At 51.9% G+C, this 25,830-nt stretch overlaps 2 protein-coding genes across 3 annotated transcripts; one reads left to right on the plus strand and one right to left on the minus strand.

Annotated features, from left to right (window-relative positions):
- The first annotated feature begins 53 nt into the window (after positions 1-53).
- Positions 54-5,488, plus strand: CDC20 (cell division cycle 20). The gene is made up of 11 exons (XM_066192644.1): positions 54-300; positions 663-859; positions 1,417-1,562; positions 2,200-2,296; positions 2,848-2,976; positions 3,333-3,529; positions 3,869-3,963; positions 4,169-4,400; positions 4,510-4,635; positions 4,804-4,921; positions 5,227-5,488. The coding sequence occupies exons 1-11, from the start codon at positions 254-256 to the stop codon at positions 5,403-5,405; spliced, it is 1,563 nt and encodes a 520-aa protein (XP_066048741.1). The 5' UTR covers positions 54-253; the 3' UTR covers positions 5,406-5,488.
- Positions 5,489-8,637: 3,149 nt separating this feature from the next.
- ELOVL1 (ELOVL fatty acid elongase 1) lies at positions 8,638-21,943 on the minus strand. Of its 2 annotated transcripts, none has more exons than XM_066192646.1 (8): positions 21,922-21,943; positions 12,329-12,390; positions 11,700-11,890; positions 11,458-11,538; positions 11,203-11,259; positions 10,794-10,899; positions 10,509-10,645; positions 8,638-10,104 (listed from the first exon to the last, which is right to left on the minus strand). In XM_066192646.1, exons 2-8 carry the CDS (start codon positions 12,372-12,374, stop codon positions 9,850-9,852), a joined length of 873 nt encoding a protein of 290 aa, XP_066048743.1. In that variant the 5' UTR covers positions 12,375-12,390; positions 21,922-21,943; the 3' UTR covers positions 8,638-9,849. The 2 variants fall into 2 exon arrangements, with proteins under 2 accessions (XP_066048743.1, XP_066048742.1); XM_066192645.1 differs by lacking the exon at positions 21,922-21,943 and adding an exon at positions 18,239-18,338.
- Between the last annotated feature and the right edge of the window lie 3,887 nt (positions 21,944-25,830).

The following is a 25,830-nucleotide window of genomic DNA, read 5'->3' on the forward strand; positions in this document are numbered from 1 at the left end:
CCGGTCCGGATCGCTCCGCCCCTTGTCCCGGATCGCTCCGCCCCTTGTCCCGGATCGCTCCGCCCCTTGTCCCGATCGCTCCGCTCCATCAAGAACGCCCCGCCCCCATCCCGCGCCCTACCTGCACGAGCGGAGCGCCCCGCCCCGCCCCGCGGCTCAGCCAATCGCGTTGCGTCGCGCGGCCGTCGCCTGGCAGCGTGCGGCCGTTGGGTTTGAAGCGGCCAACCGGGGCCCCGTCCGCGCGCCGTTTAAAATGCTGCGGCGCAGGCGGGGTGGGCGAGCGGCTGCGGCGCGGCGGAGGTGAGAGTGCGATAGGGCCGGGGTGGTCGGGGCGGCAGCTTTGAGGCGCAATCTCGAGGGGGAGGCTGTGGTGAAGCGGGCAAGGGAAAGGGAGAATGTCCCTTAGCGGAGAGAGCCCCGAAGAGCGGCTGGAAGGGGTGTCGGCTGATGGAAAGGAGTCCCGACGAACGGAGGGGAGCTGTGTCGGCTGATGGAAAGTGCCCCGAGGAGCGGTTGGGGAGAGTGAAGGGTGTCCGGGGGTGGGGAGGGGCTCGAGGAGCGGCCGAAGGGCTGGGAAGTTCCGGTGGTGGGGAGGCCGGCGGGGCCTGTCGGAGCAGGCTGCAGCCCGGCCGATGGGCCGGGCTGACGCCGCCCGCCCGCAGGACCATGGCGCAGTTCCTGTTCGAGGCGGACCTGCACGGGCTGCTGAAGCTGGACACGCCGATCCCGAACGCGCCGCCTGCGCGATGGCAGCGCAAGGCCAAGGAGAGCGGCCCCGGGCCGAGCCCCGCCGGCGTGTCGCCCATGAAGCCGGCCAATCGCTCCCATAGCTCCAGCAAGACGCCGTCCAAGACACCCGGTGAGCCCCGGCCAACAGCGGCAGAGTTTGAGTGCGGGAGCCTCGCCCGGGCTGCTTGTCTGTAGCCATGAGGCTCTGGGCTCCCTGCCCCACGGGCTTGCTGGTCAGGCAGGAGGAGGTGGGCTGTGCTCCTGGCAATCACCCACCTCCTTCCCAGCATGAGGGGCAGAGCTCTGAGCACTGGGGCTGGCGAACTGCTGATTCCCCAGTTGAACCTTGCTGGCACAGCTGCATGGGACAAGTGTGGGCGGGACTGTCAGCTGACAGCTTTACATCCTGTAACACTGTTTTTGTATCCTCCCCTTGTCTGTGGACACTGAAATTGTTGCACTAGACTCAAGGAGTTGCCTCCTGACAGTCCTTAACCAGAGTTTGGTGGCAGGGGGGAAAATGTAAGTTAGTTGTGACTGGGTGGCATGAGATCTCAGAATCCTGCTTGCTTGGAACCTGTCTGCTGGGTGGGATGTAGAAGGGTGCTGGCTTTGCTCTCTTAGAATGAAAGCTCTAATACAGGCTGTTAAATAGCTGTAAGACAATATTTTCACATGTGAATGCAGGTAAATCTGGATCCAAAATTCAAAGCACCCCCACAAAGGCTGGGGGGGATCGCTACATTCCCAACCGCAGCACTATGCAGATGGAGATGGCAAATTTCCTCCTAACCAAAGAGAATGACCCTGCTGAGGAATCTCCTACCAAGAAGGTGAGCATGTTGCTAAGTTACAATTACTTCAACAAACACTACCAAACACCTAATCCTTCCTGCCCCTTTACAGAGAAGTAAACTATAGGTTCCATCAAGTGGGCACACTGGACTGACAAGCCCCAGCCATCACTACTTGTAACTCTGGGCTTCAGGAGCCTAGGATGAGATTGAAGCTGTAGAGCCTGCCACGCACTCTAGCCCATGCTGCTTCTGGTAGCAAAATTTAGCTTTTGACTAATGAGGCTTTAAAATATAGCAGGCAACAAAAACACAAAGCTGTGAGCCTATGCAAAGTGAAACTGCTGGTGGTAGCTATTCTAGGACAATGTCTACACAGGGAACACTTCTGGAATGTTTTACACTGTGTTCTGAAATCTGTTTATGAAGCATTTGGTGGCTTGTGGCTGTGGCTTTTCCCACTGGCAATGACACTGAATTTGCCATTGTATGAAAATGTGAGCAGGACAATGTGTGAATGTCTGAGGAAAAACTGCTTTGACCTGCCTGTCTGTGGCTGACCCTTGCAGCACAGTTGAACGCCTCCTGATTCTAAGAAAAGGGGACCTAGGTATCTGTTTTAATTGCAGTGTTGGAGTTTTAAATGCATTGCATTGAGAGTGATTTGTCTCTGTAGGAGCAACAGAAAGCCTGGGCAGTCAATCTGAATGGTTTTGATGTAGAAGAAGCAAAGATCCTCCGCCTCAGTGGAAAACCACAGAATGCTCCAGAAGGTATGATACAGGGTCTGTGTGAGCTGAATCAGCAGAAAAGATCTGGTCAGGGGAGAACAGCAACACTGAGGCTCTGTGTGTGGTCACAGGATAAATCAACTGGTTTCTGAGAGCTATACACACTGGAGTCTCCTTTCTTAGGGTTCCTGATGTTGAGGGAGGGCATAACAGCTAAAGTGAATTTATTTAGGATAGTTGCTATGACTGCCAGGTGCTCACCTGTACTGCAGGTTGCAAACCTTCACGAGGTCTGTGAGAGCATCAAACTCCCTGCTGTGCACTTTGTAGCTTAACTGTACCTAAGCATAATGGGATACAAAACCCCAAGTGTTTGTTAAATTTGTTTCCATGAATGAGGCAGTTGTAGCTCACCCGGGTTCAGCAGTTCATACTGCCAGTGATGTTAGCACTCTGAACTCTGGTGCAGAGAGACACTCAGAATGTATCTCTTAGGACTTTATTTTTCACTCCAAGGGATTCCTAGGTGGGTGAGCAGCACTCAGCTGGGAGGAAACTAACTCAGGTTAACAAACCTGTTCCTCTGCACACAGGCTATCAGAATAACCTGAAAGTGCTCTACAGTCAGAAAATGACACCTGGATCCAGCAGGAAGAATAGCAGATATATTCCCTCAATGCCAGACCGCATCTTGGATGCACCGGAGATCCGCAATGACTACTGTAAGTAGGCTGCAGGGTTGAGTGCTGGGCATCCAGAACATTCTGCACTGAAGTGCTGTTCCTAGGACAGTGTTACTGGGCAGTTTGTATTATTTTATGCACCCAGGCTAGCACAGACCACTTCTGGAGTGTCCCTGTGTAGCCTTACAGGAACAGTGATCTAGGGCACAGTGTAAGATGACTTAGAGCAGGGTATCTGACCCCACCAGCTGGGCACTGACACCCAGAAGGCTGCCCCTTACTTGTGTGTGCCTGTGTGCACGTGTGCATTCACACACCTGCTGCATCAGCACTGGTGAAGGGCAGGGCTCTCCAGGTAAGCCTGGTGTGACCTGCATTGCTTTTTCAAATTGTAGATCTGAATCTCATAGACTGGAGCTCCCAGAACTTCCTGGCAGTGGCTCTGGACAACTCTGTTTATCTGTGGAATAACGCTTCTGGGGAGATTATCCAGCTGCTGCAGATGGAGCATCCAGATGTCTACATTTCCTCTGTGTCATGGATTAAAGAAGGAAACTACCTTGCTGTTGGCACAAGCAGTGCTGAGGTCCAGGTGAATGCAAGAATAAAACTAGAGGTGTTTTCTAGGAATTGACAGAACTGTGGGCCTGGGGACAAAAAGCTTGGCTGGCAGAGGAAGGATGCCATGCACCTGACTTGTCTTCCCTGGTGTAGGGTGAAACTGCCCCAGCCAAGAGCAGTGTGCAAGGCAGGGTTTTGTTTGGGGGGTTTCTGAGAAGTAGTGTTACCTTCTGTGCTGTAGTCATGAGATAAAAATTTTCTCTGTTCCCATACTGAGAAAGTTGAATGCCAGAGTCTGTGCAGTAAGGCTTCTAGGGCATAGCAACAGGACTGAGTTTCCTCTGAAGAACTTTTTGCTTTGCCTCTCTAGCTATGGGACATTCAGCAGCAGAAACGTCTCCGAAACATGACCAGCCATTGTGCCCGTGTGGGAACCCTCAGCTGGAACAGCTACATCCTCTCCAGGTAAAGCAGTGGGTCAAGGCCAGTTTCCAGTTGTTGCAACTTCCTATCCCTCAATCTATGCATGGCAGAGACACACCAACAGACCAGTGTTGCTGCTAACACTGGTTGAAACCCAGTGGCAGGTATAGCAGTCTTGCAACAACAGAAATGGATTTGGGTGAAAATGTGTCGGTGTGACCCTGCAAGCCTTCTCTTCTCTGTGCAGTGGGGCACGGACTGGCCACATCCATCACCATGATGTCCGAGTGGCTGAGCATCATGTGGCTACCCTTGCTGGCCACACACAGGAGGTGTGCGGACTCAAATGGTCTCTAGATGGCCGCTACCTGGCCAGTGGTGGCAATGACAATCTGGTGAACGTCTGGCCATGCACCCAAGGTGGGGGTGGAGACTTTGCTCCTGTACAGACGTTCACTCAGCACCAGGGTGCTGTCAAGGTGAGCACAGGGCTGCCACGGGCAGATGTCTGTGTGCAAGGCAGACGTGCCGCACTGGCTGGGTGCAGGTTGCCTCTTGCATGTCTTAAAATGAACTCTTCTCTCTCAGGCTGTGGCATGGTGCCCATGGCAGATGAATGTTCTAGCCACTGGAGGTGGCACTAGTGACAGACATATCCGCATCTGGAATGTGTGTTCTGGCGCCTGCCTCAGTACTGTTGATGCCCATTCCCAGGTAAGATATGAACAGCAGCTTGGAGACAAACACCTTCTGGCAGCACACCTACACAGATCTGCTGCCTCCTCAGGCCCAGAGGCACGGGAAAGGAGGGGACCATGCTCACCTAAGTGGTGAGCATCAGCACAAGCAGCTTGTCTTACCTGCATTACTGCCTGTTCTCAGGTTTGTTCTATCCTGTGGTCAACAAACTACAAGGAGTTCATTTCAGGCCATGGCTTTGCACAGAATCAGCTGGTTATATGGAAATATCCAACAATGACTAAGGTTGCAGAGCTGCAAGGTAGGTGGACAGGGCCTGGGCAAGGGGGGACTGTGAGAGGTTGAAGGCAGCTACACTCCTTAGTTTAAGCCCACAGCATCACTGATACAGGATGGTATCCAGGGGCATGCTGCTAGGAGTAAGGCACGCCCGTGGGCCGTGGAAGAAATACCATTGCTGCAAATGTATGCTTGGGGTCTGAAATCATGCCTGCCACAGCCAGTGGCAGGGGGATAGCTCTGCAAGCTGGCAGGGCTCATGGGGAGCACACAGGAGTAAATAAATGGTGCTGATCAGCTCAGCCCTGACTGCACACTCCTCCTCAGGTCATACGGCCAGAATCTTGAACCTGACCATGAGCCCTGATGGTACAACAGTGGCCTCAGCAGCTGCTGATGAAACACTGCGGCTCTGGCGCTGTTTTGAGATGGACCCCATAAAGAAGAAGGAGAAAGAGAAGGCAAACAGTGCCAAAAGCAGTATTATTCACCAGAGCATCCGCTGAGAGCACTGGGTTGTTGTGGGAAGGGGGATATTTGGTTTACACACTGTACAGTATTTTAAATGTTAATAAACTGCTTAACTTGACCTTTTCTTAATGGAGTCCGATGGAAGAAAAAGTTATGGCTCCCAGACCCAAGTCCTTCTCCCTGGGGCTGGGGATCTTAGGGTCAGTTAACAGGCACCCTGAGCCTAGGCAGAAGGATGCTGTGCTTCTGTTTCTGTCCCAGCTAAGATAGATACATCACCTGCCCTATCTAGATGCTGACTACAAGCACAGCAGCTTCACCAGAAGCTGAACTGAAAGCACAGCATGTCTGTGGCCTCAGTTTCTGTTGTGTCCTGTCTTACAACCACAGGGGCTGTACGGTGGCTCTGCAGGCATCCCTCAGTTCGTCCTGTTAGATACAGGCAGCCATCACTTCCTGCTTATGGTGCTGGAGTAGAATAGCTATTGGAATTGCTATTAGAATAAAAAAGGAGGGGGAAAACATATAGCAACAGCTGTAATCACCCCAAAGGCCAGAAAGGGGCTGGCACTGGCATAAAAAGCCTGATGCAAAACAAAAGGTTAGTTTACACTGCCACAGCCAGCCGGGATGTCATGCAAGAGCCATGCAAAGCACCACCAACCCTGTGCTCAGCCTTCAGTCATGTATTCTTCCAACAACTCTAATCTGTCTTCCCCTCCTGCTGACAGGAAGCCCTGGTACCTTGCTGAGGCTTCATGCAGGGGAGCAGGCACGAGGGCTCAGCTGACATTTGTTAGCTTGACTCCCCTGCACTTGGAAAAGTGCCTTTTTTTCCAGGCTGAATTGTGCTGGAGCAAGTTGCAAGAAACATATTTGAGCCCTTACCTGAGGAACAGCCAGCTCAGCCATGCATGGTCATGGTGGAGTCACAGTGTCTGAGGTTGTGGGGCTGCACCAGACCCATCAAGCCTGTCCTTCAGCTGCACCAGCATTGCCAGGGGCTGCTGGGGACACTGCACAGCTGATAAGCACCTTGGCCTGTGCAAAGCAGCTCCACCAAGCCTGTGCCTCTCATCAGCCTTCAGTGATTAGCTGAGGGTGGATTATTAACTGTTTTCACCTTCCCCTCAGCACAGTACCACACTGTACCTAGCACCAGCTCTGCCTCCTGAGCTTTATGCCAACTGGAACCTTCAAAGGTTCCAACTTGTGCTCTGCCAAGGCCAGTGACGCTGTAACCACACCTACCAGTGCACCCCCCTACACATACACGGCTGATATGGAAGGCATAGTCTCAAAAAACAGCAGCTGAGCCCAGCACCTTCCCAGCAGCACTGCTGGTGCATCCTCATTTGGCCACTTGGGAAAGATCAGAGGAGGTCCAAGGAAGGAGCTCTCCCTCTTCAAATCCTAGGGTGGCAGCTGTCTCCAATGGGGATGCAGGCAGGAACCCAGATGCAAGACTGGGCTCTTTTCCAGAGCTGTGCTGCTGTTGTAGGAGCCCTGCCCCACACCTCTGCACTTTGGTGCTGGGAGCTAGCACAGACTTGCTCTTTAGGCCCACAGCTGGTCCAGGTCTGGTCCCTGACCTGGAAGGAAGGCTTTGTATGTCTGAAAGCTGCTGTAATTTTTTCGATCCCATGTAAGAGCAGCTCAGCTTTCACTGACAGGCTCTTTCTCCTTAGCACATACCCCACCCCCAGATGCTGTGCACTACACAGTCCTTAAAGGTCCTCTGAGCATTACTAGAGGTCAATGACATTGCAGGGTCTCTGGCCCCATACTGATCCCTTACAGTGCTGGAGTGAGGAGGAGCAGAGGAAGGAAGTGGGCACTGGTCCAGCAGGCCCAGTAAACACAGCCCTATAAGGTGTGAATTCAGTTCACAACATGACAGCATACTAATTACCAAGTGCCATGGCCAGCCCATAGAAGAGCACAGCTAACAGGAACAATTGGAGGAAGAGAGAGCAGAGCACATGCAGGGAACAGCCCATCCTAAAATACCAAGCATAAGTAGTTTAAAGCATTGTTACTATTTTGGGCAAAAGCAAAGAGTCCTGTCTTTACCAAGAGCCAGCTGGAGGGGAGAAGGAGGCTTGACAGGAAAAGGTCCATATCAGCTAGACCATCACCTACAGCTCCTGAAGTGCACTGAACTAATTTTACAGACCACTTCAGCGTGGACCAGAGCAAATTCTCATCCAAGTCTTTGCTCCCAGAGAAGCATCAACAACTGGGAGAACAGTGCACTGTGCAGGAGACAGATCCAACTTTATGACTTCTTGTAAACAAGGACATTGAGCGCTGTAGGAGAAGGTGATGTCCGTGTGTAGTTTAGGCATATTAGTTACACCAGTTCAGGTCACTTGAAAATGCTTTCTGGCATTTCAGAGCATGGTCTTGAGGTGTACAGCAGCCCAGATCAAAGCAGCAGAGCTCTGCTCCAGGGCTTTGGCTGGACATCCACGAAAGCCCTCCCCCCCCACAACCAAACCTACAGTGAAACTCAGCATCTGAAGCCCGCTGCTCTAACACATTCCTCCCAGCCACAAGCTGCCCAGTTGGCTCCCCACTCTTCTTCCCAGGCTTGAGTCAGCACCCAGGCAGGCTCTGGTCAAGAGGCCCCAGTCATGGGGTGATGGGGAAGGCAGCCCTGCACCCCAACAGCACTGAAAGGATACCAGAAGGAGACAGTTGGAAAGATAACAGAACGCAGTCAGGCCAACATGCACTTCTGCAGCAAAAGCAAGGCATCAACCTTCCTCTAACCAACCTGAGCTACATTCTGCACAGATCCATGCTACAGGGGCGTGGCAGCAGTTTTTGCTTTGTCAGATGCAGTAAGCAACAAACTGCTGTCTCCCAAGCACTCAAGTTTCCAAAGTCTCTATTTCTTGCTCTGCCATCTCTCAAATCCTCATGATTTCTGAAAAGCAGCAGTTCTTCCTGGGCAGGTGGCCCAGGGCCCAGCCCACACCCACACTCCACCCCAGCCATTTTTTGACAGGGTGGAGTCACTTTCACAACAGAAGCCTTGACACATATCCAGCCCTGAGCACTGCTCTACCAAAACACTTGGAAACAATCTGCCATCTGCTTCATCAGCACACAACTATCACCCTCTTCCCCCAGCACAAACCTGCTATGCCAGCTGCTTCTCTCAGCCCTGCCCCCAACCACCCTGGGTAGAACTAAGCACCTGGAACAGCTTTTGCGTATATTGAGGCAAGAAAACAAGAGCAAAACAAGAGGACAGAGCCATTTCTCCTTCTGTTTGTTTATTTGTGATAGAAGAGCAGCCCAATCTGACAGGGTCTGGCTCCTTCACCTCATCCTCGAGGCCATCAGCATGTTTTGGTTACAGTCAGAGCAGGTGACAGGCATCAGGCCAGGAGAGCTGCTGCACTGCCCTGCTGAAGGGCAAAGCACATCTTCACACAGGCCCAGTCAGATCCACAGAGGCAAGAGGTGCTCACTCTTGCACCACAGCCGAGCACACTAAAAACCACCCTCTACTGTGCTCAGGCTAGGCCAGAGCAGGGCTGATCCCAAGCAGGAGAGCCCAGGAGCTGATTTTAGGGGCACTTATTGCTCAAGTCTTGAATTTACAGGAGTGGAAGTGGTCCAAGACTAGGCTGAGCTTGGTCTCCCCCGCTCTGGAGCAAGCCACCAGCTGCCATAGAGGATCAGGTAAGTGTGGCTTAAGCACACACTGAGCACCCAGCCCAGGCACAAGAACAGCAAGGCAACCTGGGCTTATCATGTGGGGGGAAGAAGCCTTTCAGGCTGTCACAGCCCCTGCTAAGTACTAGGCACAGGGCATGTGTACTGTACTGGGCAGGTCTGGGCCCTGAAGTCCCGTAAGTACTGCCCCTACGTTCTCCACAGACACCTGGGCACAGATATGCCAGGGCAGGACTCCCAAGCTGGGCACACAGGGACCAGAAGGGACATGCAGCACTGTGGCATGGAACAAAGTGGCACAAGGCATCCTAGAGCAGGAGCGCTCACATGTGAGCTGGCAGTAACAAGCAGCCAGGGACGAATCTGCTCATCCACACAAGCTCTTGTGAGACAGGGAAGAGGAGAGGGCACCAGGACAGGAAGCAGTCTCTTCTTTTTGGTCCTACTCAGAAGGAAATGGCCCCTAGGCAGAAGAGCCAGATGTAGGCACTTGGGGAAAATTCCTTTGGAAACACTGGAATGGGACTGCAGCCCCACAGCTGTGATGCAGGCAGCTGCCTCTCTGCTCAGCAACACTGAGAAACAGCACAAGCCCTCCCAGGAGGAGAAGTGGCCCATGGCTGCTCAGAGCAGAGGGGCTGAGCATGCAGACAGGGGACAGCAGGACTGGGCACAGGGGTACAACAGTCTGTAGGCACTTGACTTGGCTAGTGGCACCCAGGAGCAGAGAGACAGGTCCCAGCTGCCTCTGCCCCGGGGCTCTCATTGGCTCTGGGAGCGCTTTACCCTCTAGTTGGCTTTGACCTTGCCATTGGTGACAGTGCCATTTTCATGGATGCTGCTACCATTGTGCTGGGCTGCTTGCTGAGCCGCCCTGGGCAACCGTTTGCCCTTGGTGTAGGACTGGTACCAAAAGTTGGAGAAGAGGATGAAGAAGATGGTCCCATATATCCAGATAAGGTGAATGAAGATGGGAAACTGGTATTGGCAGTTGGGCATGAAGTAATACTGGGAGATGTGGACGGAGACAATCACAAACTGTGCCTGGGAGCAAGGCAGAGTAAGAACAAGTTATTCATGGGAGCAGGGGCAGGGAACCCACTAGAGACCTTATTTTTAAAGGCAACACCTAGACTCCTTTCCCAGTCTAATGCAGAGGTCCTTATGGTGAGGCAGTCAGCAGCAGCTGGAAGAGGCAGGCACAAGTCTCAGAGCAGCAAGTGCCTCTCACCCTCCCAACTGGCTGCAGCCCAGGAGCTGAACAGCACCCACATCCCAAGCAGGCTGGTAGGGCTATCAGAGGCCCACAGTGGGGCAGAGGTACTAAAATCTCAGAGCAATATGCTACATAGGAGACAATTACTGCTGCTGGCTACACCTTTCAAAGGTACAAGGGCTGGCCTGCCCTTCACATCGGGCACAGGCTCTGTTCCACTGCACAGACTCACCAGCTGGATGGCTGTGATGTGCTTCTTCCACCACAGGTACTTCTGAAAGGCAGGTCCTGCTGCTGAGAGCCCGTAGTAGAAATACATGACAACATGCACCATGGAATTGATCATGGCATGGAATGAGCCCATTCCCCCTGTTAAGATAGATTTTGCTTAGTGTAAGTCAATACTCCACAGTAATCAGCACTACACAGAGCTGCTAAGAGCACAGCAGGGCCAAAAGCCCCTTCTCAGCATGCTGGGGTAACCCTTCCCAATCCATACACCCAGTTGCCATCTTACCTGGACCAAACTTTGCTCCCCACCACCAGCTCCATGGCAGTACAGAGTGGTGGAAAAGGTGCAGGAACGTGACCTGTTCATTCTTCTTCCTCAGGACAAAAATCACCTGCAGTGAAAGCCCAACAGCATCAAGGACCTGCAGCCTTGAGAGCAGCTAGAGCAGGCTGGGCCACTAATTTGGTGTCTGATGTCAGTGATGCCTCCCTCCCTCCACACTCATTGTCATCACCCAACAGGTCCCCCCACAGCTTCCAGAGCTGTAGCATGTAAAGAGAGGCCTCCTTGACAGTGATGCCAGACAGAAGCACTAGCAGGTGAGACTGAAAGGGCTGCAAAAGCACCTACTCCAATACACTGGACCTCAACTCCCTGCCCAGCAAGTGGTGACAAGGCCTTCTCAGTAACTCACCGTGTCTGTCAGTTCAATGAACTTGGAGAAAACAAAGAGCCAAGCAACACTGACCATCTGTAAAAGAACAGGATCACATTAGAGACCCACCTCAGCCTGAACATGCCCACTGAGTGCAGGACTTCATACCCTGGCATGAAACCAAGGCTCAGAGATTGCACATCTGCCTCAGGAAAGGCAGGAGCCATGACACTGCTGTCCAAACAGAAGCACTAAAGGCCATGCCCACTTATCAGGAGAGGGATGAGAACTCACCCTGAGGGCCTTGGGGTCTTGTGAGAAGTCCACAGGGTCACATCGCCAGGTGTACCCAGTAAGCCACCCTGCCATCAGGAACTGCAACAAGAGCATCATCAGGGTGAGGCCTAACACATCACCCACTGCACCTCAAGCTCTGCACAGAAGGGCAGGGAACAGCCAGAAAAAGGGCTCCCCATCACCCACACAGCCTGCACACGCTGTTTCACACGTGCCCAACCAAGCTACTGACAACTCACCTCATAGACTATGTAAAGGGAGAGTCCCACCAGAAAAAAGTTGTATAGCACCATGAACTTCTTCAGGTTTAAAGGCTTCCTGTTGGCCATTAGTCGGGGACCCAAGGATAGGACAAAGTAGACATATCCAAGAAGGATGCCCATCACAAGGAATGGGGACTGCATCAGTGGATAATCAGCGATGCGGGGGTCTGCAGAAAGAGCCATAGTGCAGAGCAGTTAGCATCCTCACCCCAGCCTGCTGCCAGCAGGGCTACTGCCACAGTGGGGGGAAGGGCACAGCAATCCTGGTCTAGGACACAAATGCAAGTAGGGAAGCAGTCTGGGAGCAGAGGCTGGTGAAGTCAGCCAGACTCAGCACGGTATGGCCTGAAGCCATGCTGCAGGGCAGCCTGGAGATCTTCTGCCCAGGAGAACACAAGTGCCCCAAAATGATTTGCACAGGCACTCAGGCAAGACAGCCTCTTAACACACTGCACATAAACCCCAGAGCTGCATCTGTGTAAGGGCAAAGACAGGATGCAGTTAGACCCAGGGATGCTTCAGGGATGACAGACCACCCCCAGTGCCTCTGGCAGTAAAGTATGTAGTGCTACCTGTCTGATAGCTGGGCAGAGCCAAACACTCACCTGCTTTCTTCATGAAGTCCTGATACATGGTCACAATCCCCTCCATGGTGGTGGCAGTATCTCTGTGGAAAGAGGCAGGGAAGATCAAGTAGCTGTTTTTTCCCCAGGAGGGCAGCCTACACAGCATAGCCCTGAAGATCAGCAAGCTCTAAGCCCAATTAAAGAGAAACAGTCATCTATCTGGCCAGTGTTGCTTTCAGCTGATCACACACCAGCATCCACTTTCCAGCTGAGCCACAGGCCTGGCCCTGTTTCTACAGCTCTGCTGGGAGCCCCATCATCCAATGCCAGCAGTCCTTCCCAGGCAAGAATCCAACATTTCAAGCCAGCTAGGAAAGTTTCCAACCTCAGCACTGTATCTCCATCCTTTAATCTTGCTCCTGCTGTACAAGTTCAAGCATTATCATCCACAAGCACCATGACATTGCCAGCAGCATTAGCAGCCATACCTACTCAGCACACTGCTCTGTCTGACCCTGGTGTGGAGATGCAGGGCTGACCCCCACACTCCACAGCACAGTGCCTTTATGATCAGCTTTGGGCTCCTGCCAACTGATTCCAACCACAGAAGCAGCACACCATCACTGGCAGGCCCATTACATGAGGAAGGAAATCCATAAGTTCTGAAACAAACATCAGCTTCTGGTGTCAAAGTTCCTGGTTTCACATCCTTGCACAAAACTATCCGGACAAGAAACTACCACATAACCTAGTACCTCAGAGGCCAGGTGCATCCTGCTTGGCAATGGCACTTCCACTCCCCTTCCAGACCAGAGAAAGCTGTATGATGTAAGGCTGCAGAGAGAAGGACTGGCACTCCCCACACTCGCTCAGCCTCAGTATGAACACACACCAGAAAGTGATCTGGGCAGATGCTCTCCAGAAAAGCAGGAAGAGCCCAGGTTCTTACCACTGCAGGCAAGTTTGAAACACCCTCACCCACCCCCCTGTGCTCCCCCAACCTCTCCCCAGCCCACAGGACACCAGAGCAGCAGGAAGGGAGGCAGAGCATAGGCCCAGCCTCACCTTACTCATCCATCTGCAAGGGAGGCATTCCCCACAGCTGCTACCAGACACTCCACCTACCCCTTCCCTCCAAGAAGGTGCACAGGAGCACCTCAGCAGCAAAATAATGTTCACTCTCCCAATGCAAGGTTTCAAAGGGTTTAATAGCAAGAAATACTCACTTGTAGTATCACCATGATGCAATTAATATTTAAGGTTCTGCCTTTATATTTAAGGGCACTGCCAAGATAAGCCACTCTGCACATGCAGCAAAGGTTGGCTAAAAGTGTAGCATGAACTGTTGCAAACTATGGCACCCTTAAGAGACACTCAAGGCTCAGCTGTGGGAAATACAGTAAGTACAAGCCTGGAGAGCTGCTGAGCTTTATGCTGCTTTAATGGCTAAAAGCAAGCTCCAAACTTGTCTGTCTAGTTTCAACTTTCAACCACTATATCCAGCTACACCTTTATTTGCTAGATTGAGGAGCCCTCAAGAGTCAGCTCCCAGCAGAGGCACCTGACTATTCAAGGTCTGTGTTTATCTTATCAAGGTAAATGAGTCAGCCTTACTACAGGTCCAGGGCAGAGACAAAAATCCTGTCGAGTATTTGCCTATTTTGGGCAGGCTAGGGTGAGAAGAGAGTGTCTTTGAGCCCAAAGCTACATCTCACAGTGTTTTTTGAAGCAAAACACTGCAGCTCAGGCACTACAGATCAGTTCACTGACCTTGGGCCAAAACCTCCAGTACCACTGGCTAACAAGGACCACAGCTCAAAACAATTCAGGGTCCATGACAACTATTGCCCCAAGCAGTGGGAGAAGCCCACTTCAAACCAGGACTAGCACAGAAGTCCCCATCTGAGTGAACAGTAAAAAGTCTCTCTTATTGCTGTTTTATGAAGTACCTTCAACACTCCTAGAGTCACCCATGCCACAGGAAGTTGGGAGGCATTGGTCTTGTCCTGAACAGAGGCTCTGGGCAAGCACCAAGACTCCTACCAGGACAGAAATAGTAGAATTATGCTACAGGCCCTTATGGAAAGGACCTAAAAGTTTTCCTCAGTTTCTCTAGGCAGAACAACATCCTGTTAAATTAAGCTAACACAGCAATCACATCTCCAGGGAAAGCCCTGAGGCCTTCAGGTCTTGGCAAGACCTGTCATCATCCATGCTGGCATGCTACGTCATCCTGCATCAAAGTGGCCAAAGAGATGCAGGAATGTCTTGCCCTCCTCCATCCCCCAAGGGGCAGCCACTGGCCTTGGAGTGTTGACAATGGGGCAGCAAAGTTCGAGTTGCAGGGCAGGCCCAAGAGTTACCTTCACTAGGTAGGGGGATGTGAAGTGCACTGGCCTGCCTAAACCATGATTGCTCCATGCCAGCCCTTCTGCTGCAGGCAGGGGTTTTCCAGCACAGAGTACCAACTGTCCCAGAACCTGAAGTCTCCTGTCATCTCCTCTGTGCACAACACCCCTCTGCACTTAGAGGGGGGTTCACCATTCAGACAGGCATCTGCTCTTACTCTTATGGCACTCCACATCACACACTGCAGGTGTTCACAGCTCAGTGGTAGGATCTGTCCTCTCTGCATACAGGGGACACTTACTTTCCTCTGACTCCACCTAAATCTTAACCTTCTTAGGCAAGTTGGGAGGAGATGAGGAACCCAAAGCTGAGCCTTGAACAGCTGAGGAGAAATCAAGCAAATAGGTCCAAGCATCCCAAATGATCAGGAACCCTAAGGGCCCCAAACACACCCTGCATGATACAGAGAAACCTTGCAACCTCTCCTGTCTCTCAGCAACAGATAATCACTTCCCTATGTCAGAGAAAAAGCTCCCACTATTTGCAAACTAGTGTATCAGGCCACAATCTGTTCCACTAACCAACACCAAGGATTAAATACTTGCTTACACCACGCACTGCGTACACTGCATATTTCCAGCAAGCTATACAGCTAATGCAACTTCAGCAACAACAGCAAGGCCTTTCATGACCAGCCCCAGTGGGACCACAGCACTGTCAGAACCACAACACTGACAGAGACCAGAGCTCAACCCAGTGAGCTTTGTTAACAGCCTTGCAGGGCACACATCTCACCACACAACAACTATCTGCAAGCAACAGACTCTGCCCCAGACTTTGAACACTCCTACTCCTTAGCATCCAGGTCAAAAATCAGTCCTGTAATAAGTGCAAAAGCAAACACCCTCATCTCCCCACTAGTTTAATTAAAGGCAGCGCCAAATCCATCTGGTAGGTGGCCACAGAGCTGCCACCCCAGGGAGAGCTGGCACAGGGCCCTCGCTGAACTGGCTAAAGCAGGCTTGGCCCCTGTGGGGCTTCCCAGGGAGTAGCAGCCCCCAAAGGTCAGGAGATAATCAGTTGGCCAGATGTGAAACTGACTCACATCCCTGACCTACAAGCTGGCATCAAGGCTTGCTGCCTGATGCTGCTTTGAGCTCCACCAGCTCTCAGGGAGAAGCACCTTCCTCCCCCAGCCCCCCACCACAGCACCTGCCCAGGTGCCTGGAGTTCCAGAAAGTCACTGTGGGGTCCAGCAAGGCCTGCACACAGCCTCTTGTGCCCATGGACTATTTCCCTGCAGAAGAGTTGAACTGATGAAGCCAGGCTCTGGCAGCACCAGACCAGGCACAGATAGGGGTGTGTACTGCACAAACAAGGCTGGCACCACAAAAGATCACCACCAAGAGCTGGCAGACACAGCTCCAGAAGCTTTCCTGTGCTTATGCACAAGTGAACCCAGCAAGATCAGCAACATGAAACTTTATCTACCCCAAACAACACACAGGCAGCAAGGCAGACAGAGCAAGACAAGAGGGAGGAGCCCAGCCAGCATAAGCTGCAAACCCCTGTTTTTTATCAACTCTGCAGTGGGCTCACTCTAAGACTGAAGTGTACAGTGAAGCACAGAAAACTGACTTTGGATCTCTCTGTCTGCTGCTCTGTGCCCAGTGAAAAGGAGAGGGGCTTGTAACCAGGCAGGACACACTTATTACACACACAGCATCTCCTGACACCAGCTCAAACACATGCAGCAGAGGCCACTCAACAGGAGAGCTGTATTCAAGGACACTTGTGTTCCTGCTAATAATTTCAGCCATTCACTGAAGACTCAAGGTAGCATTGTTCACATGCTTCTTAAGTAATATTTTTCCCAAAAGAAATCAGTCTAAAGACACACCTGTCACCAGCTCACCAGCCACAGAAGACAAGTCTGGAAGGACAACCAGAGCTTCTATGTTTTAAGTATGGAAAGCCATACCAACAGATTAGGGCAGAGCAGTAAAGCAGCTCTGCTAGCCTGGCACCTCAGCTCTGACGACTTGGGGCAAACTCTGGAGTTTGAGAAAAACCAGTCCGAGAACTCAGTCCACAACATAACTACAAAGACTGCATGGAAGCTTTATGCTAGCACCACCAGATAAATTTTCCTATTTGAATCCTATCCACTGGTCACTTTCCCTGGCTAACCTGCTTCAAGCTGAATGCCGAAGGACATGGCCAACAACCTGGTACCGTGTGTTCTGCATCAGCAAATACTGAAGTCAGTACAGGGGGTGTATGTTCACATAAGGGATGCAAACTCTCAAATCCTGACATGTAACAGCTCTTGCAAGAGCTGCCATTGCAACCAGTGCAGGAATGACACTGGCTGGGTGCTGCTCCTGGCACACTGGATCCAAGTGGCAGGAAGTGCCCTGCCTGAAGTTGAGCAGTTTCCTCATTTTCACCAAGTGTGTGTTAATACCCCACCACTCTCTCACGAAGTGGCTGTAAAACCCTGAGGCCTTTGGATAGCATCCTACAAACAGATTAAGCTCTCCCAGTCCCATACTCATGGGAAGCCGGGAAAGCAAGAGGAGACTCCCAGATTAGCAGAAAAGCTCTGACTGACAGCCAGTGTGGCACCTCACAAGCTTTCAGAGAAAGGAGGACACCTGGTAACCTTGTACAAAAATCAAGGCAGATAATCAGACTTCAAGGTCCCACAAGAGCATACCTTGCAGTAAGAGGTTTAATATACACAGCCTACTTTTTTCAGGGGCAGCACCTCCCCAAGCTGTTAAGAGTAGGTTTACTCCTTATCACATTCAAAGCTGGTGGCTGCATATTAGAGAACTGATATCAGTAGAGATGAGAGTAGTCAGAGAAAAAAAAAAAAAAAAACAGAAAAGGCAACAATAAGGCAGAAAATCTGACATAGCAAGGAACAAAGGAGTAAAGAAGAGAAGGAAGAAAAGAAACAACGTGAGATACAAACAAAAGTGGAAAGTAAGGTATTTCCTTTCTGAGCTAACCATATTGATCTGTGTCACCCCCTCATACAGCACCAGGTGAAAGGGAAAGGTAGAGATGGCTGAGCTCCCTCTCTGAAGTGAAGGCACCCAGCAGCCCCCCAGAGTGCACAGAGCACACTCAGCAAGGACAGGACCAGGCAGGTGACAGGAAGGCAGGCAGGGCTACATTGAGCAAGGCCAGCTTCTAACACCTGCATCCAAAACCAGGTCAAGCCTTGTAAAGCCACCTAGCAAAGAAAGAGTACCCCTCTCTGGAGGTGGGACAGGCTGCACCACAGCATTCATCTCTGGTTTTAATCACTATGCAAATGCCTCAATACAAGGCTTCACCTCGGCTCTCCCAGCCCCGGCTCTAATCATGACACGGCATGTAATGATTATGATACTCTGCCCCATTCAGGCCTGCGCATTCATCAGACAGGCACATCAAGATAAGATGGACATTAAAATCTACAAAGCAAGATGCAGAAAGGAAAACACTTAAAAATTCCCTCCAACAGTTTTATTTGGACTATTCAAGAAGCCCAGGTGTGAACCCAGAGCCACTTCTCAACTGGACAAGGGGTCACTGCCTGGAACTTACCATGACATCAGTTTTGGGTCCTGTACCCTCCACACCAAGAAAGCAGTGCAGTCACACAATCTTCTAACAAGAGAGCAGGATGTTCTCTGACAGTATGAAGATGTCATACTCCAGTAGCACAGTACATGCACCTAGAACCCAACAGGCCTGAGGCTTAATGGTTACCACAGTCAAGCAGGTCCACAGCCTTCCAAGCACAAAGAAAGTGACACATAAAGCCTGGATATCTCAACACAGGTGCAGACTTGACCACTCAAAGTCAGCACACTTGCTTCTACTGCTGTACAGACAGGGAAAGCCTCTTAGGGTTAAGTAGAAGCAGCACGAGTTATAAAATCTGTGTGTGTACAAAGCAAATCTTAAACTGTGAGAGCAAGCTTGCTGACCTGATCCACAGGGTAAGAGCACTCCTTGCAACAAAGCTGGAGAACTTGCTGCCCATGACAGGTCACCACCCCGATCCATCTCAGAGGGAAGAATTCCCTATGACACACTAAGGGGAATCAAGAAACATCAGACCTAGTTACCACCTCCTCCATCCTCAAGCCACTAAAGGCTCAGAATGCAGACAACAGCCTGGTGGTGGGGAATAGGCTGTGGCAGCTGCAACTTGTCATCTCTGAACAACAGCAGCCCCACAGCTCCTGCAGGGAAGAGTCCTGGCTCCTGGGGACCGTCTCCTCCCTGTAAGAGCCCAAGCTGCCCCACCTGTTTGACTGGCAAACACTAGAATTTCCAGCCCAAGTACTCCCACCATCTGACATCCAGTAGGGCACACACTACCAGAACTCCAATACAAAAAGCACAGAAAGACAGAGCATCTCTTGGGCCATCACAGGCACCACTCCCAGTGTCCCTCATAAGCATCCAGGCAGAGTGTTCACTGTGCTGTAGCCCCCAGCAGAAAAGGAGAAAGCATTAACCTGTAACATTTGAGGACAGTGCCCAGCCAAGCACATGCTTCTGGCACCAGTTCAGAGGTTCCTCAGGATGAAAGCTTTTCTCCACCAGGAGAAAAAGGAGACACTATGCAACTTCAGTAAGCTCCCTTATGTTTTATCTCTAACATATGGTATGAGGCACCTCTAGGTCAGAGTGAGCTTTTACTCCCAAGTCTCAGTTTTAACAGTACTTTCTCTCATACTACACATCTTCCCTGAAGGACCACATAATCCCCCCACCAACAGACTTTCAGGAAACAAAAAATAAGAATACAATATAAGGCAGGACCACAGAGCCCCAGGCTGTGTGGGTGGCACAGTTTAATCCCCGCAGCAAGATGCAGCAAGTAGATGCTGCAATAGCTGGCATCTTGCTGTTTCTCATAGGAACAAGCTGTTAGCAGCAGCTCACACCCATAAGCTAGAGGGGCTTCCTAGGAAAGAGATAAGGCACAGCAGTCTCACTCAAACCCCAAGGGCTCAGCCAACTGTTTGACTCCCAACTATCCTCAAGAAGCTGCCCAGCAGGTCTGGCAGGAAGGTCAGCTCCATCCAGCTAGGAATCCGCCCTGGCTGCATTCTGGTAGACAAAAAGGTGGTCAGTTTGGGACAGCACAGAAGGATGGATGCACTGCTGCATACACAATCCTGGTGTCCAAGAGGGGAAGAGATGTTCTGAGGAAACACACTAGTAGCTATAGTACCCAGTGTTATCCCATGCTGCCCACGGAGCATAGGAAGGGGTATTAACTCCACTTCTCCCTGCCTTTATCATTTCAGAACCAATATCAGCCACAGGCAAAGCACCTGACAGTCCCTCGGCAGGCAGCAGTCCAGGCACTGCGGCATAGACCGCAACCCCCAAAGCTCTGCCTCTTTTTGCAAGGCCTATTTATGCTGCCTCATTTGGTCTGTTACAACGTAAAAAATAAGTACCTTTCCCTTCCTTACAACAGAGGAACTGGTCCACATAAAGAGCTACAGACCAAGCCCTCTACTGCCAGCGGTTATGGAGCCCGCAGTGGTCCAGGAAGCGCAGACCCCTGTGCAGGACCACGCCAGTGCCAGGTGAGCCCGGGGCCAGGCAACTGCTGCCACCAGGGGGGTGACAGTGACCCCCTCCTCCTCCTGCCACCGCGTTCCGGAGCGAGGGCCAGCGGGAGGCCAAGCACCTACACGAGCCGGCACTCAAAGCTGACATTGTGTCGCAGTAGCGGGGGAGGCCTGGTAGTGCCACCCTGCCCGGAGGAGGAGGGAAGAGCCATCTGAATGGTTACATTGATGCCGAGAGCTGGGTAAAAGAAAGCTCCCCGGCCGCCGGGGGCTGCTCTCTCCGCGCTGCAGAGAAGCCCCAGGAGACCACAGCCCTCGGCTGCTCATCGTACCCGCAGCTCTCAGCCCGGTGCCCACGGTAGGAGCCGGGCAGCGCCCCGCTCAGCCTTGCTGCCACCCCTGCGAGCCCCTCTGGCAAAGGCCCCGGCCCCGCTGCCGCCGGAGGGAGCGCCGGGTCCCCCCCCGCCCGGGCGGTTCCCGGCCCGCTCGGGTGTGGCGCGGACGGGCCCGGAAGCGGGGCCGCGGCCCAGCGGGGCCTGCGCGGCTGGGAAGGGCCGCGGCGGGCCCAGAGAGGCCCCGCGCCGCCGCCACGATGTGTGGGTGTTCAGCCACCTTCCAGCGAGCCCGCGGGGCTACTCCGCTGCCTGTGGGGCTGGACAGTACCGCCAAAACGCCAACAGGGCGATGCCGATCTCGTCCCTGAGCCGAGAAGCAGGCGTACCCTGGGCTCGGGCCACCGGCCAGCAGCAGGGAGACAGCCCCGTCACGGCCGGGACACAGCGCGGCCTCCGGCAGAGACCTCCCGGGGCGGAGGCCGGTGTTTGTGCCACGGCACACAGCGCGGAGGGACGGTCCTTCCCCCGGCCGGCCGGGAAAGCATCCCAGCCTCGCACAGAGGGGCCGGCTCTGCCCCGGAGGAGAGCAGCCGACTGCGGGAAGGGAATTGCACCCTGCCCTGGCACCATGGGTGCGCTAGGGCAGCGGCACCAGGCTGTGAGCCAAGGAGCACTGCTGCTCCTCACGCAGTCAGGACCCTGCTGCTTTTGAGGGAAAAAAAAAAACACACACGCACTTCAGCAACTCCTCGTGTGTCCCTCCGTCTGACACGGGCGGGTTTGCACACCGGTGGACTTGCCACACGGCACTGCGGGTGCCCCCCTTTCCGGGGGGTGACAGCCTCCACAGCCGCACCCAGCGTGATCACCCGCCAAGGGCACGTCACAGTATCACAACACATCAGGCCACGGCCTCCCCAGACGCGTCCCTCCACCCCTGTGATGAGGAGACACCACACACCTCCTCCTACGACCATGAGCATCCCAGGTGACGGGAACATGGACCTATACATACACGAGCCTCCTCCAGAAGGCTAGTTAACAGGTGCCAAGCCAGCACGTGGCTTCTCCGGGGAGGACCCACCATTCCTGGCAGCGAAGCTTAACCCCCCCAAGCAGCGAAACCCTGCTAAGGCCTCCCCAGCACCCTCCTGCTCTGCAACCATCCTCCAAAGCCCCCTCAGCATGCCCCGACAACCAGCCTCAACCCACCGCTGACCTCGGACGCCTCCACCCAGATTCCCCCCTCACAAACATCCCAAAGGACCGCTGGGACAGACCAGATATCCCCAGACCACCCCCGTGAGGAAAGAATGGACCCCACACCCTCCACCCCACGGCCACTCGCACTCACCACCAGCCGCACCCCGTTCTACCGCCACCACGGCCCCCCCCGCCATTAAAGCGGGAAGCCCCGCCCCTTTGTCGCTGCCGATTGGCAGAAAATTTAGAGCTCCGCCCTCGGGAGAGCGGGGACCAATCGGCGCGTCCGCTGCATCCCGCCCGCTCTGTGGCCACGCCCAGAGGGGCGGGGCTTGAGGGGCCGGCGCCGCGGCGGGAGCCGGGCGGGAGCCGGGCGGGCTCTGCCTGTGGGGCTGAGCGCTGTGAGGGGAAGGTGAAAAATGGCTGGGAAAGGGTGCGGGTTGGGGCAGGGTCAGTGTGCGGTGCGGAGGCCTGGCTCGAGGGTGGTGACGGCATGAGGGAGACCCGTACAAGTCCAGCAGCTCATAGGCATAAACCTGCAGCTCATAGGCTTTTTTCCCCCTCATTGCACCGCCACAGGCGCCGCGAGCTTTCGGAGACACTGGACAGAACCCAGAGTCGCCGGCTCTGGCCCCGTGCAGTTTCCAGAGTGTTTCCATCCTGTGGCGCCTTCACAGCCATGCCAATCTGCATCCTAAAAAGTGGCCGGGACTTGACTCAGCTCGTCTGGTCTGAAGGCGTTTTCAGAACTCACTGATCTAATTGTTAGGAATCATCTTCTCATTTCCAGCCTAATTTGATCCACGGCTGGTTAATAAACATTTGTTCCTGTGCCAGCGCTGTAATTTATCTCGCCCAGGTTTTGCCTTGGTGTTCGTGCTACAGTGTATTTGTAGACTGCAGTCATCTCCCTCTCAGCCATTACAGGAAAGACTAAAGTTTTTCCAGCATTTTCTTTCTGGTCTGCCTGTCGCTGCACTTAATGTCATGGTAGCTCTTTTTGCTCTAGTGCTGTTCACATTTCCTCCCCTGAAGAAGGGTGACCAGGAGCAGTTGCAGACTTGTACTCACCTAGTGAGAATTCCCCACCTGGATACAGGCAGGGATGCATTTGCAGAGGCAGGTCAATGTCTTTTCTGGTGACTTTCTTGCTCTTTTTTGGTGGTAGAGCATTCCTTTACTTTCCTCTACATTGTTAATGCACTACAACATTCTGATTTCATCAGATTACACCTAATATTTGTGACAATTTATACAGAAACTAATTTATAAAAATATCCACAAAGTACCTCGGTAGTGACCTGTGTGTCCTGATATGCTCCCTTTCCTTAGTCTTAGTTTTCATCTTGACCTTAACTACTCCTTCCCACATGAAATTCCTGTGCCTGTTTCTGCCCCAACATCTACCAAGGTTCCTAATTGGTCCCAAGGTTCAGAGCTGCTTCCCTGGAGTCCGTACAGGGCCTATAGCTTTATAGAAAGGGGTGGGAGTTTTGTGTTTTGTTTTGTTTTGTTTGTTTGTTTGTTTAACTATCAAGTTAGTCGACATAATAAACTTTCTGTTATCCTCCATATTATGCCTTTGTGCTGTGTTACTCTTTAGCTGGATACTGTTAACACCAGACTGGCAGAACCAAAGCAGCCTGGATCACTTCTTCTCCCTTGTTAAGTAGAGGTATCAGCCTTTTATGTTACTCTTCACTTTTTTTTCCCCCCCCCTTTTTTGTCCTCCTTTTATTTTGCAACATTACTCTATTGTTAGTTGATTTGTGGTCCAATTCAGTGGAAACCTTGCTATGTAGTTCGTCATAGATCTCATGAAATTAGAGATCAGTGGATTCCTGCACACTCCCTAGGTGGATTCTTTTCCACCTCGTATCCTGCATCTCACAGCTTTCTCCAAGCATTCCTTCTCTCCTCTGGATACACCCTTGCTGGCAGGCTTGTCAGGCTCTAACAATGAGCCCCAAATTGCACAGCCCAGCCTCTTCCTGCTATTGGAATTAATTTCCAGGTCACTCTCTTTTCTTCTGCTCTGAATGCAATTTATTTCTCTCTTGGTCCTGGACTCTATTTTCCTGCTGTGTCTGCCATCTCCACCACTATTTCTGTGTGGTATTTGCTCATTAGTTTTTCCTTTCTACTGCAGCTTCTGCTTCTCTCCTTAATTCCCCAGAATGATTTTATCATTTTATTTCTCCTCCATCAGATTGTTCTTCTTTTTGCACTCGCTAGCTTTGATGGGTTCCCTTTGTCTGCAGGTTGGCCTTTGTTTACTTCTCATGCTCAGCAGGTGTCTGGGTTCCTTGGTGTTCACCCTTCCCACAACATTTGCAGTCCTGCAGCAGCCAGGGCAGGAGCTCCAGCTGGAGCAAGGATTCTGGGCTGCAGGAGCACCCTGGCTGCAGGGACATGGATTTGGTGCTGTGCTATGCAAGGGGGTGATGCAGGGTCCCCTCCTAACCCTTGGGAACAGGCCTCCAGCAAGGATTTGACTGATCTGCTATGTGTTGTGGATCTGGGTTTCTGCCTTCCAGCCTCTTTGGAAGCAGGGTAGCACCAGAACACACAGCAAAGAGAATCCCTCAAAAATAAGGAAGGTGGGGGAGACAGGTGATGTGACCTGTTGTGAACAGCCTGATCTTCCCAAAGTGTCTTGGGACAGAATCTTTTGTAGATGGGTAATCTACTGCTTCCATCTTGAATCCTGCTCATCTGACCTAAATCTGGGAGAGAGAAGCTGTTCACAGGCAGCCAAGTGTGTCACCCTGGCTACAGTCTGGACCTCCAGACCAGAGGTGATCCCGTCACATGCCTGCACGAGGGAGTCCTGCCTGCACTAGCCACTCCTGCAGCTGGCAAAGCCCTACAAGTCATTAACTCTTCACCCGCAATTCAGGAAACAACCTATGCTTGGTCCCAGCACCCTGGGCTGCACCAGGCTACGCTTCAGAAAAGCTTAAACTTCTTCCTCCATTTCTTATTCTGGAGAACACGCCATTTTCACTTCAGATTCAGTAAGGGTCTTGCTGGTACTTCTTAGCATGGGGATTCAATCAGACGGAGGTGGGTGGGAGCCTCTGTATTCCTCCTTTGCACTGTTCCCTCCACCAGTCCTTGTCTTCTGCTTTCTCCTTGCTCCTTGCAGAGCCAAGTGCACCTCTCTTTCCCCTCATGGCTCTGCCCTGGTGCAAAAAGCAGGCGTGGGCTAATGTAACTTGCTGAAGGCACAGATACTGGAGCCATCCTCAGTGCACATAATTATCAGACTATCAGATGGGAAGGTATGTAAGAACTAAGCAACAGAAAAGGAATGAAGTTCATTGAGAGGTTATGACCTCAGGGATTAGTAATGATAATGTTTTTCTGCATGTAATGAGAGATGCTGGTGCAGTGTTGCACCTTTTCTGGTGCCAGTCTTGAAGACTGGCTTAGGCTTACCATGCAGCTGGGTAGGAAAAGAGAGGTTTCAGTCTCTTCAGGTGTCAAGTTTCTCAGTTTTCTGAGAGTTTAGAAATTCTAAAAATTCTATTTTTCTGGGGAACTAAAATATCTCTTTGATCATGCCTGCTTTATATAGTAAATTTATATTCTCTTATTAAATGAATTTATAACTATGAATTTTTTTTAAATACTGATCAATTGAATGGTGAGGGTTTTATTTGGCAAAAATATTAACATCATTCAATTTGAAAAATCTAAAAGAAAATAAAAACTTCAAACGAATTCAGTGAAATTAAGCACATGAACAATTGGCATTGTAATTTTTCAGTAATGGATTTGAAACACATAGTTAGTAAATTTACACATCTTACTACACTTGGGGAGTGAGAAGAAAATTTACAGACCCTCCCATCCTTTTTTATTTAATCCTGAAAAACCAAAGATTTTGCATGTGACCAGATAAAAACACTGAATGTAAATTGGCTCTCTAATGTCATTTTACCCTTCTCCCTTTCCCTGAGGTTGGACTCTAAAGCACTATCAACCACAAATTATTGCTGCACACTTTCTCTGTGGCTCCATGGAAGAAAATGGTAAGTTGATTATGCTCAGAATC

Source organism: Chamaea fasciata, unplaced genomic scaffold (genome assembly GCF_029207755.1).
Source record: "Chamaea fasciata isolate MVZ Bird 193981 ecotype frontalis unplaced genomic scaffold, bChaFas1.0.hap1 SCAF_10, whole genome shotgun sequence".
NCBI classification, from domain to species: domain Eukaryota; kingdom Metazoa; phylum Chordata; class Aves; order Passeriformes; family Sylviidae; genus Chamaea; species Chamaea fasciata.

Coding starts and splice junctions, on each gene's coding strand:
- CDC20 (XM_066192644.1), top strand. CDS start 254: ATGCTGCGGCGCAGGCGGGGTGGGCGAGCGGCTGCGGCGCGGCGGAG. Junction 3,530..3,868: donor CAAGCAGTGCTGAGGTCCAG/GTGAATGCAAGA, acceptor TTGCCTCTCTAG/CTATGGGACATTCAGCAGCA. Junction 4,636..4,803: donor CTGTTGATGCCCATTCCCAG/GTAAGATATGAA, acceptor GCCTGTTCTCAG/GTTTGTTCTATCCTGTGGTC.
- ELOVL1 (XM_066192646.1), bottom strand. CDS start 12,374: ATGGAGGGGATTGTGACCATGTATCAGGACTTCATGAAGAAAGCAG. Junction 11,539..11,699: donor CCCTTTACATAGTCTATGAG/GTGAGTTGTCAG, acceptor CTCTTGTTGCAG/TTCCTGATGGCAGGGTGGCT. Junction 10,105..10,508: donor ACATCACAGCCATCCAGCTG/GTGAGTCTGTGC, acceptor CCTTGCTCCCAG/GCACAGTTTGTGATTGTCTC.